The sequence below is a fragment of the Balaenoptera acutorostrata genome, chromosome 11, assembly GCF_949987535.1.
Source record: "Balaenoptera acutorostrata chromosome 11, mBalAcu1.1, whole genome shotgun sequence".
Lineage (NCBI taxonomy): Eukaryota > Metazoa > Chordata > Mammalia > Artiodactyla > Balaenopteridae > Balaenoptera > Balaenoptera acutorostrata.
The window spans coordinates 5654705-5666899 of NC_080074.1; the positions used below are offsets into that span (position 1 = coordinate 5654705).

Consider the following 12195-nt stretch of genomic DNA (forward strand, 5'->3'; position numbering starts at 1 on the left):
CTTGTATGTTATTTGTCGTTTTTCCCTTGCTGCTTTCAGTAATTTTTCTTTGTCTTTAATTTTTGCCACTTTGATTACTATGTGTCTCGGCGTGTTTCTCCTTGGGTTTATTCTGTATGGGACTCTCTGCGCTTCCTGGACTTGGGTGGCTATTTCCTTTCCCATGTTAGGGAAGTTTTTGACTATAATCTCTTCAAATATTTTCTCTGGTCCTTTCTCTCTCTCTTCTCCTTCTGGGACGCCTATAATGCGAATGTTGTTGCGTTTAATGTTGTCCCAGAGGTCTCTTAGGCTGTCTTCATTTCTTTTTATTCTTTTTTCTTTAGTCTGTTCCGCAGCAGTGAATTCCACCATTCTGTCTTCCAGGTCACTTATCCGTTCTTCTGCCTCAGTTATTCTGCTATTGATTCCTTCTAGTGTAGTTTTCATTTCAGTTATTGTATTGGTCATCTCTGTTTGTTTGTTCTTTAATTCTTCTAGGTCTTTGTTAATCATTTCTTGCATCTTCTCAATCTTTGCCTCCATTCTTATTCCGAGGTCCTGGATCATCTTCACTATCATTATTCTGAATTCTTTTTCTGGAAGGTTGCCTATCTCCACTTCATTTAGTTGTTTTTCTGGGGTTTTTTCTTGTTCCTTCATCTGGTACATAGCCCTCTGCCTTTTCATCTTCTCTGTCTTTCTGTAACTGTGGTTTTTGGTCCACAGGCTGCAGGATTGTAGTTTTTCTTGCTTCTGTTGTCTGCCCTCTGGTGGTTGAGGCTATCTAAAAAACTGTATTTTCTTTTCTTAAAAGTTTCTTCACATTGAGTTTTTTTCATTGCTGACAAATTTGTGACAGTTATAATAAGATCTTATTTAGTTTATATTAAACCTAGGCACAATAAAAGTATTATACTTAATCTTGATCGCCCTAAAGACATGTCTATATTAATTAGATCAATAAACTTAAACATTAATACCAGGTATTAATTTAATATTGAATATTCCCCAGTTCACATGAATCTGAAATTTATTTAGCTTAATTTTTCTTGCATTTAGAATTGATTTGTAAGCACTTAGTTTTCTTTTAAGCCAATTAAATAGAGCTCATTTACAAATTAACCTCAGCAACATTATCCAAGGACACAGACACATACTGAGACATACACAGATATCCAGACAGACAGAGATCTCATAGTTTCCACTTGAGGTTTAAAATGTCTCTTTGCCTCTTTTTTTTTTTTTTTTGGCTTGAAGTTCTACTAATTAACCCAAGGCTGAAGTCTCAGGCAAAGTGGGCTGTGTTTGTAGCTCAAGGACATGATAAGAGTTAACTTCAAGCTTTCTCCTAGGCATATTTTTGTTCTCTCAGGGTCAGAATTCTGAAAAAGATATTTCAACAAGCTAGCTTTCTCTAATTGCATATGCATAAAGAACTGGTTTTGCAATTTCAAAAAATTTTTACCTTAACCAATTTTCTCTGGACTCTAAAGAATATTGTGGCCATCCTGACTGAAGGAACCTAACTTGTTTTGAATTTGGGAAATGTCAGACACGGGAAAGGGAACATGGACTCTACTAGTGCCCATGTCTCCATTTGCCACTTCCCTTAAGGGAAGCATATTAGAATCTGTTTCCTGGCATTGGGCAGTCCTCGATCTTGTGTGGGGAGGGGAGGGGGGCTTTCGCCCTGATAACGGGGTACCTACTGGGGACCTGTGCTGAGGTGGGTGCAGGGGCTGAAGCAATGAGGGTTCACGGGGGGGGACAGGAAAGGTCCAGTAGAGGGTCGCCTAGGAGATCTGATGGAGAGGGAGGCAGAGGGGGTTGGGGGGGATAAGGCGGCAACAGAAAGACGCATGCGGCATGAGTCCCTCAGCTCCAGATTCTGACTAAGGGCCATAAAGGTCTGGACGTAAGGAAACTCTGAGTCCTTTCCTTGTTTCCGGCAAAAGAGATCAAGTTGGAGGATCGTGTTATAATTTAGTGTCCCATTAAGAGGCCATTGTTCTAGGTCTCCCAGTTTATACTGGGGCCAAGCCGTGTTACGAAAGAAAATGCGCCTCCTCTTTTTGAGATTCTCAGGGTCAAATTTTCCCAGTTCCTGAGGATACAGCCGAGGGGTGAGTCTGAGGGAGGCTCCCGAGACGTAGCAGAACCCATTCTTAGCCTGTATGCCATAGAACGGGGGTCCTGAGAGCCCCCGGCTGACAGAGAGGCGTCCCCTTTGTCCCAGTGATCTCTCATTGCGACTAAGGCACAAAATGGGCCGACTGTCCCAACAATCGCGTCCGACCGTGAGAGGTGACCCCCGAGCGTGCGACTGAGGTACCACGCGACTCGGGCAGAGAAAGAAAGAAAAGAGAGAGAGATTCCCGGGACCCACCGGGTGACTCACCGCTTGGCGATGCCCTGAAACGTGAAACGCACTCCTGGGATGGCTCAGAGGCAACGCCTAGGCTCCTGTAAGTCAATCCGGACCGAGAAGAAGGTGAAAGTAACAGAGAAGACAGGCCGAGGAATCGGCCTCGTAGTCCTGCCGGGAAGGCGGCGGCCCAGGGGAGGGGGCTCAGTGTTCTGCTTGAACCAGTGTGTGCCTCACGGTGCACGGAAGTTGTCTTGCTGGGGGCAGATGCTCTAACAGCCTGGTCCGTTCCGTGACCCCCTTATCCTTTCACGGGCGTCTTCAAGCGGCAGGCGCCCTGATGGCTTTTAAATGCCTGACCCGTGCCCGCACGATACCAATCGGCCTAGTCCTCAGTCGGAAGGAAGACAGAGGGACCCTCACCCGTTCTGGGCGGCAGTTACTGGGGCAAAGTGAGCTGTGGAGCCTTCGGAACACACCGGGGTGTGGCGCTGGCCAGAGTCCTCCGTTGCTTCCACGGCAGCTTGCCTGTTCACAGAGGGTCCCAAGAAATGAGGAGAGGAGGTGGGGGAGGAGATCCCCCCAAGAGATATCCCCGTACAGGCACCACAATGTCGCGGTCCGCACGTGGGTTGGAAGAAGAATTTCCAGACACGAAGTATCTTGGAAAAGAGTGAGTTTATTGCGAACAAAGAGCAGAGTTAGAGAGGGGCGCTGCGAATCCAGCGGGCCCGCTTCCTGATGGACCAGGGAGAGCCGACCCCCTTTGTGGGCTAGTGGCCGACTTTTACAGACTCAAGACAAAGAAAATTCCTGCTGGCAGGATGGCATCAGGTGATTGGTCAGGGTGCTACGAGGTTGCTACATGGTGAATATTTTACCTACTATGGAGTCCGGTTTAGACTAGGAGAGCCCTAGTCTAGCCTAGACTATGGCTGTCCGGTTTAGATTAGGAGAGCCCATGGCAACAGTTGCTATGGGGGCTTGGTTAATTCCAGAGTTTTTGTCCCGTGTCCTTGACGTAGGGCTCCACAGGGGGCAGACGCATCATCACTCGAGAACAAATCCGGGAGGTCGCCCAGCACAGCCACAGGATGTCGCTGGGCATGTCTGGAAGCCACATCACCAGTCTGCAGGAATGAAACAGAGAGACACCCACGTCGTATGAGCAGGAGGACAAACCAAAACAAAAAGAACAAAACCAAACCCTAACCAAAGGCACACATCTTACAACGATACCATCGTCCAGGTAAACTGCCAGGGTCACTTCTAACCCCGATGTGATAAATTCCCGAAGACAAGACAACCTAAAAGCCCAAAGGAAAATTAGGCCATTTTTTGATTTGGGAACGCTCAAGGGACTTACGTGGAAATAAAAGGAAAAGACCTTGGTTTTCCAGGATCCTACTCCTCTGCGGCAACATGGCCACCGATGCAGAGCAGCTTGCGGTCGAGAACCACCCCCTGCGCCCAGGTCTCCTGGGCTTGGCCACGTGCAAACGCAGCACAGGGAGCCGCCAAGAAGGCCTGACCACTGCCCTCCAGACTCCCAACACCCAGGACACGAAAAGGACCCCACATCCCGGGCTTTGGGAAATGCCAGAGCAGCCCTCAACCCAGGGCAAGGCCGTGCGGGAACGGGTGGCTGATTTGGCAGGGTGGGGAAGGGCTCTGGGGAGGATGACCAAAGCTGGAGAACTGAGCTGGATTTTGAAGGATGGCTGGGACTTTAAAAGATGGACTGAGGGACATGTTGACTAACTCGCTAAAAAGAAAGCAAACACCCAAGTAAATCAGAAGAAAACTGAGGGAAAACAAACGCCCAGGAATCCAGCAGGCATCCCAGCGTTGGCCTCAGACCCCTCCAACATACCAGGAATAAAATTCCAAAATAGAAGTGCAGACCTACAAGAAGTGACAAACCTGTAACAGCAACAAGAAAGGAGGAGGGGTGGGCAGGGGCTTGCCAACGAGGCACCTTTCCAGGGTGTTCCACGCTGACCGTGAGCTCTACCCCGATGTATAAGGAGCCAGGACCCAGGCCGAGGGCCTTCCACGGCTTCTCTCACTTAATCCTCGCCCCATTTCCATGAGGAAGCCACAAAGCCACGTGAAGCGCTCACCTCTGGACCACAGCAATCACAGACTCCACGGGCAGCGTGCAGGGCAGCACCACGTAGGACATGACCTTAATTGGCAAGAAGTTGCACATCTTGCTTATGTACCCATCTTGGTTTCTAATTGCTTCCCTCAGGGCTGAAAAATACAATTCGGAGGTCTGTCTCTCACCAGTGTAAAAACCAAACCATCTTCCCCGGGTGGTGCTTGGAATTTTTGTGAAAGATACAAATCCTGGCAGCCAAAGAATCAGAAGCTCCACAAATGAGATCAGGTGGGGAATGTGCCCAAGTAGCCCTTGGATCGCCTACAGGGTACAGGGTCCCTTTTAAAGACTCTCTTTTAAACTATTTTTGGAGGCCTACACAAACTTCTCAAAGTGCCCCTGGCCCCAGTTTTATGAGCTCTTCTTTGCACCTGCAGCTGGGTTCCATCTCTTCTGCCTGGAACCCCCTAGCCTTCTATTTCCCCTTTGTAATGACCTCGCGATGCCTCAAATCACATTCATCTGAGCAGCTGCTGGTTAGTGCAACTCCTGGGGTGTTGGTGCCTCAGGGGCAAGAAACGGCATCCCATTCGTCTTTGATTTATTCTATTCTATTCTGGCCACGTCCTGCGGTGTTTGGGATCTTAGTTCCCCGACCAGGGATTGAACCCTAACCCCCTGCATTGGAAGTTCGGAGTCTTAACCACTGGACCACCAGGGAAATCCCTGTCCCGTTCATCTTTGAATTTCCCCAAGTGCCCAACTGGAAGCTGGACGGTGCATTCATCTATCCATTAAATAATCGATGACATGATAAAATAACCAGATTCAGTGAAGGTTCAAAACTGTGATTTTGTGGGGAGGGAGAAATTAGGAGGGGCTCCTCGAGAGAGAAAAGGCTTTGAGATGGGAGGACAGGCAGAGAACGGCGTTCTCAAAGAACAGGCCACCCCCGGGGGTTGCCTGGACTTTAGGAGCAGAGAGCACAGCCAGTTAACACAAAACTCAGCTGGAGGTTGTTTTCCTCTGGCCAGGACCCCATGGGAAGGGAGACTGGGCAAGGACCCAGGGGTATGGGAGGCCCGTGCTGGGCGGTGCGGGTCCCGACAGGCCTGCCCTGGTCGCTCTGCCCCATCTCTTCCCACGTGGCGGCATGACCTTCCTCCGCAACACACAGGGAAGCCACCCTTTCCGCCTCATGAAGGGTCACAGAGAGCCTCTGCCGTCCCGCCCCCAGAGCCGGCACCTATGGTGAGCTTGGGCGACAGGGTCTCCAGGATGCTCTCGTCCCAGGGCAGGATGCTGAGGTGCGGGTGGTCCAGCAGCTTGTCTCCCTCGGGCCTCGCCTCCCCGGCGGCCATGCCCGGGGAAGGCTGCAGCCTCCCGTGCTCCCAGGGGGCCTCGAGGACTTCCGACTCTGCTGAGGATGCACTCAGGCACAGAGGGGGCCTGTCACAGATGCCTGCGAAGGGCACAGAAACAAACCTGTCAGGCAATTTCGGGCGGCGGGGTCATTACTCACCCACATACACCTGCCCACCAAATTAGAGGGAAGCTGCAGGCCTGTTATTAGTACAAGGCGGAGATCGACGAGGGCAGGCGGTCCTAGCAGGGAGAAAGGAGTGGGGGGCTTTGATGCCGGATGGATGTGACGAGGGCGCCTGGCTCCATCACTCACCAGCTGTGTGGGCTCTGGAGCCACGTGTGGCTTCTTGATGCTCAAAGCTAAGGGTTATAACTAATTTATAGTAACGGCACCACTGGCTAAGCCAGCGGTCCAGGCCCTGCAGCAGCCATTCAACTGCTACCATTATCATCATCTCTGCTTTTCAGCTGAGGAATCAGAAGCACAGAGAGGTTAAGAGATTTGTCCAAAGCCACACAGCCAATACGTGGCACAGCGAGAATCGAACCGAGATGTGATGTCAAAGATGGCACCCTTCCATCACACGGCCTCGAAAGAAGCATTAGGTCAGGGGGTTTGTGCAGGCCCTGCCCTAGGTGCCGGGGCTCAGGAGCCGATACCGGTGGGTGGTTCCTGCTCGCACACTGGGTGGGGGCAGCGGGACAGGTAGTTTTGGATGCCCACGCCTGCCTCGGCTCACCTCTTGCTTCCAACCTCAGATTAAAAGACCAGGGGCTGGACCTCCCTGGTGGTGCAGTGGTTAAGAATCCACCTGCCAAGGCAGGGGACACGGGTTCGAGCCGTGGTCTGGGAAGATCCCACATGCCGCAGAGCAACGAAGCCTGTGTGCCACAGCTACTGAGCCTGAGCTCTGGAGCCCGTGAGCCACAACTACTGAGCAAGCGTGCTGCAACTACTGAAGACCGCGCGCCTAGAGCCCGTGCTCCACAACTAGAGAAGCCACTGCAATGAGAAGCCCGCGCACCGCAACGAAGAGTAGCCCCCGCTCGCCGCAAGTAGAGAAAGCCCACGCACAGCAACGAAGACCCATCGCAGCCAAAAATAAATGAATAAATAAAAGAGGATGCAAGAAGAAGAATTCACACAAAAAAGACCAGGGGCTGCCCCTGGATGCCCACACCTTGCTCCCAAGTTATGCTCCCCTGGATCTTTCCGGCCTCTTTTAGACACAGAGCTCACACCCTGGGACTTACTTTCCCTTAGGCATGTTTCAGAGAATCTGTTCCCAGAGGACACCTGGCCCAGCCCCACGCGTCCTCTGCAGGACCCCGAGGAGGCCAGCCTGGCCGAGGGAGGACCTCGCTTAGATCATTAAACCCAAACCCAGCACCGATGCTGCAAGCGCCCAGCCGCGTGCCAGTCTTTAGAATTACTAAGAATCACCCGGCGTCATTTAATCCAAATGTCTTTTGCTAGAGATGTGGAAACAGAGGCCCAGAGAGGGGAGGTGGCTTGCCCAAAGTCACCTAGTAACTTCTACAGGGTCCGTCACTGTTATTTATTCTCAGGCTGCTCCCAAATTTCATCCCCAGTCCAGACTGCTTTCCAGAACCTCGGACTCTGACATCACTGTGCTTCTTGCACAACCACCCAAATATGCCCCCAGGGCACCGCACACCCTGCAGAACCCTCGCCCTCCTGAGGGCCCGAACGCTGAGCAGAGCCCCTCTCCCCCGGTCCCGGCTGCAGAAGCCAGCGGCCAGGACTTCATGCCTAAGTCTTCCTCCTCCAGAACCTCTGGTTGGTTGCCTCCAAGTCCTGTTCCCTCGCGGCCCTTCCACCACCCTTGCTGCCGTGACCCCGGCCAAGCCCACGGCGGCCTCCTTGACCTCCTGCATGCTGCTCTCACCCCCTCTGCACTGCGGCTGGCAGGGGGGCCTTCCAAAGCTCCCTCTGACTGCCCTCACTCCCACTTCGGCAGTCCTCCGTAGCTCCCTATTGCTGTGGGATGCAGACCCTTTCACCACGTCCATGAGGCCCAACCTTGTCCCTCCACTTTTCATTTACTGCCATTCCTGCCCCTCTCCTTTCTGTCCACCTCTCTGGGTGCCCCATGCCCGCCACTCCAGTTACACACGCCTTCTTTGCACCTCAGGCTCATGTCCCCCATGCCTAGAATGCTCCTATTCACCCTCAAAGTGTCAACATGGATTCACATCCTCCTGAAGCCCTGCTTTCCCCTGCCTTGCAGATCCCCTCGCTCCCCGTGTGATCCTACAGCATCCTGTATCTTCCTGCCAGCGCACTGAGCACACTGCCAGCCTTCTCGTTACATATCTGTCCCCGACCATGTTGCAGCAAAAATAGAAATGAAGTTTTCCCTCTCCTGTGAACAAGGAAAATAAAGGGAACAGTGAACAGGCTAGAGAAAGAGAAGAATCATAACCTGGCCTGAAAGAGTTCATCACTCCTAGCTTTTGTTTTTTGTTAACTGTTACTAATCTGTAGTTTCTGTAACTAGATCTGTACTTGGCAAAGCTAACCTATTACTCTTTAACATTACGTGAATTACATCCGGCACTCCCTTGTAGCAAATCACCCCTTGTAGCATTTGCATTTCAGAAAAAAGGTCACAGGCCGATAACCCAGAGACAAATGGACCCAATTACCGGGCTGCCTGACATGATGCCTGCTGTGACTGTTTTGAAATAATGCAGGAAGAAGAAGAATGCAAGACCTTCACTACTTTGATCCTTATCATATACCCCGGACCGCGAGCCCCACATTTATATAAAATCTTCTCTGATTCCCGAAGCAGGGGGCACACAGTTCTTGAGGCCCTAGGCTGCCGTGTCTTCCCTTCTGCCTGGCAGAAAAATAAAGCCATCTCTCTCTTCCTCCAAAATCTCTTGTCTCCGTATTTCCGTTCATCCTTGGTGCACAGAGAAGCCGAGATTTCAGCAACAAAATACGGGGCCGTCCGGGATCTGCTCGCGGGCAGGCAGCCCCGCAGGGCCCCTCGGCTTGATCGAAAGCTCGGTATCTCTCTCCACACCAGCCTCCTTTGGGAAAGCGGAGGGTTGGAGGATTTCTCTGAGGCCAGATCACCAGGGACTCCCTGCCGCAGGGCTGTGCCCCATCACACCCGGCCTGCCTACTCTGAGGCTGCGGCGGACGGGGAAGAGGCTGACCTAGCAGCGGCCGAGGCTCCTTTTGCCTTGAGGACACCTTCACTTCTCTTGCCCGCACCGGCCTGGACTTCCACTCTGAGAAAACACTGAATACTAGAGGATAAAAATGAGGGCGTACGGAAGTCACAAGGCACCTGTCAGCACCTACGGTGAGCCTCCCGGAGGGAGTGCACTCCCTGACCTTTGACCGTCCCCTTACAGGAACTTCAGTTCCAATCTGGGGATCTCCCTGCAAAGGGAGATTCTGATGTAAGGTGCCACTCTGGGGCAACGGTTCAGGTCGAGTGGGACTCAGAAGTCACGTCTGGGCGGGTCTCCACCATATGTTTCTCCTTTTTGAGCATCCATTTGCTGTTTCCTTTTATGGTTTATGTTTTACGTGTGATTTCCAGCTGACGAGGTGAAGGTTTATGTTTTGATTTGAGCGCGCTGACATCTAACTTCTGTTACCAACTGCTCGAGCCAAAATGGGAAGCGCTTCCTCTAAGGTTCCACCCCGACCTGGGAACCATTAGGGAAAATTTTAAATGACTGGTGGACCTATAGTTAGGATCCAGTGACAAAGAAATGGGTCTCCTACGACTAGATCTTTATTGCCACAGGATGGGAAAAATGGACTGAGGTTCCCTTATGCTCAGGACTTTACGCCCCTTTTATTATAATCCCGCTCTAGGTGGTTCCGTAATGAAAAGCCTGAGGAATCAGAAAAAAACAAAAGAAAAACTCTCCTGACATTCTAAATGATCCTCTTCTAACTTCTCCCAACTCTCAGGGGACCGGGGGGGGGGGGGGGGGGTGCTGGTGGTGGTGGTGGTGGCGGGGGAATCAAGCTTCCCCCAGTCCTGCAAGTTCCCTCACGCCTTCAGATTCTCCTGATCAAACTAAGACCCCACCTCCCCAGAGGGACAGTCCCTGCGGGGACATTTTCTCAGCCAGTCTGCCCCTGTTATCAGAGCCAATTTGAGCACCATCTGGTTTAAATTTTAGCTGTGAGACCATGACCACAGAAAGAGAAAGATGATTTTTGACAGTATGGCCACAATATTCTTTAGACTCTGGAGAAACTTGGCTAAAATAAAACTGTTCTTAAAATTGCAAAACAAGTTCTTTTTGCATGTGCAATTAGAAAAAGCTAGCTTGTTAAAATACTCTTCTTCAAAATTCTGACCCTGAGAGAACAAAAATATGCCTAGGACAAAGCTTGAAGTTAACTCTTATCATGTCCTTGAGCTACAAACAAAGCCCACTTTGCCTGAGACTTCAGCCTTGGGTTAATTAGTAGAACTTCAGACCAAGAAAAAAAAAAAAAAAAAAGAGGCAAAGAGACATTTTAAATCTCAAGTGGAAACTATGAGATCTCTGTCTGTTATCTGTGTATGTCTCAGTATGTGTTTTTGTCTTTGCATAATACTGCTGAGGTTAATTTGTAAATGAGCTCTATTTAATTGGCTTAAAAGAAAAGTAAGCACTTACAAATCAAACAATTCTAAATACAAGAAAGGGCTTCCCTGGTGGTGCAGTGGTTAAGAATCCGCCTGCCAATGCAGGGGACACAGCTTCGAGCCCTGGTCCGGGAAGATCCCACATGCCATGGAGCAACTAAGCCCAAGTGCCACAACTACTGAGTCTGCTCTCTAGAGCTTGCAAGCCACAACTACTGAGCCTGCGTGCCTAGAGCCCGTGCTCCGCAACAAGAGAAGCCACCGCAATGAGAAGCCCACGCACCACAACGAAGAGTAGTCCCCGCTCGATGCAACTAGAGAAAGCCTGCACACAGCAATGAAGACCCAAAGCAGCCAAAAATAAAATAAATAAATAAAATAAATAGATAAATACATGAAAAATTAATTTCAGGTTTACGTGACCTGGGAAATGTTCAATATTAAACTAACACCTGGTATTAGTGTTTAAGTTTGTTGATCTAATTAATATAGACATGTCTTTAGGGCCATCAACATTAAGTATAATACTTTTATTGTGCCTAGGTTTAATATAAACTAATAAAGATAAACTAATAAACTAAGATCTTATATCTGTTACAAATTTGTCAGCAATGAGAATAACTCGATGTGAAGAAACTTTTAAGAAAAAAAATTGCAAGTGAGATAAGAGCTTTGGGTGAACTTTTTAGGAATACTTATGTTTTAGGAATATTTACTTAAGAATGATCTCTCCAGATATTTGACAACTTGAAAATTTAGAGTTGTGCTAAATTAAGTTAAAGGATGGAAGTTTGTTAAGTAACTAGGCCATTTCCAAATAAAATAAGATACTGAAACATTAATTACTGAACACTGGCTTCCTTTTACAGAGAAACAAAAGGTTTAGAACTATTAATAAATGTGTTTGGTGCCACACTGAGATACTTTCTATAAAAGAGCACATTCTTCAAAAATCATTATTTGGATGTACGTTCACCAATCTACAGAGTGCTGCTATAAAGGACAGTTCATGGTTGCTTAAGGAAAGTAGGATGTGTGTTTTTAGTAAAGAAGGTATGAGGAATGGAATTGCATTTTAAGGGAAAAAGAAGTAGGTCTGACTTACAGGTGGCTGTTTTCTGAATGGGAAAAAGAAGTGATGGATACAGAAAGTGATAAAAAAAGTTTGTGGAAAGTGGACCCTGAAAAAAGAGTTTTATGCATGGTACAAGTTTTCTTAAGATGTTGAACTGCCTTGGATGACAGATTTTAAGCTTCTTTGCCTTTTAAATGATCAGTTCGATATTGCCTTTAAAATCTTTTATTGTTACTTTGGCTAAGTGCACAACTATTGTTTCACAGTGACATATGATCTTATCTGAGTGTTCTAAACCCTTTTGATTTTTTTGATACAACTTCCCAAATCAAATTGTAATGAAGTTTCTTTGACCTCTAGCTAACTTTGGGGTGCTTCAAAGGGCCCCTGAAACATCCCAAAGAGAGATATTACACTAATTAGGTTCATTTGGTATGCTAAAAGTACATGGGAAGTATTGTCAAATGTGTAATAAATCTTCTTAGGTTATATTGTATGGTAATCATTATTAATATAGATATTCTAGAAATTATATGGAGTTTCAAAAAAATTGATATGTCCTGGTAAAATGTTATCAGTCACAATTCTAGTTATTATCTTAAGTGTCATATGTCACAACAGTAACCAAGTTACCTTGTTAATTACATTGTAATCAGATTTTAAACTTGCC

General features: G+C 48.6%; 1 protein-coding gene across 2 annotated transcripts in view; it reads right to left on the minus strand.

The window, feature by feature from the left end:
- Nucleotides 1-3012: 3012 nt before the first annotated feature.
- The window catches only part of PNPLA3 (patatin like phospholipase domain containing 3), a 28080-nt gene continuing 18897 nt past the window's right edge, over nucleotides 3013-12195 (minus strand). For both annotated transcript variants that reach the window (XM_057556722.1, XM_007189168.2), the window contains 3 exons: nucleotides 5698-5913; nucleotides 4471-4603; nucleotides 3013-3477 (listed from right to left, as the gene is read on the minus strand). In XM_057556722.1, the coding sequence (XP_057412705.1) occupies nucleotides 3336-3477; nucleotides 4471-4603; nucleotides 5698-5913 (491 nt within the window). In that variant the 3' untranslated portion in view covers nucleotides 3013-3335. The remainder of the gene's footprint in view (nucleotides 3478-4470; nucleotides 4604-5697; nucleotides 5914-12195) is intronic.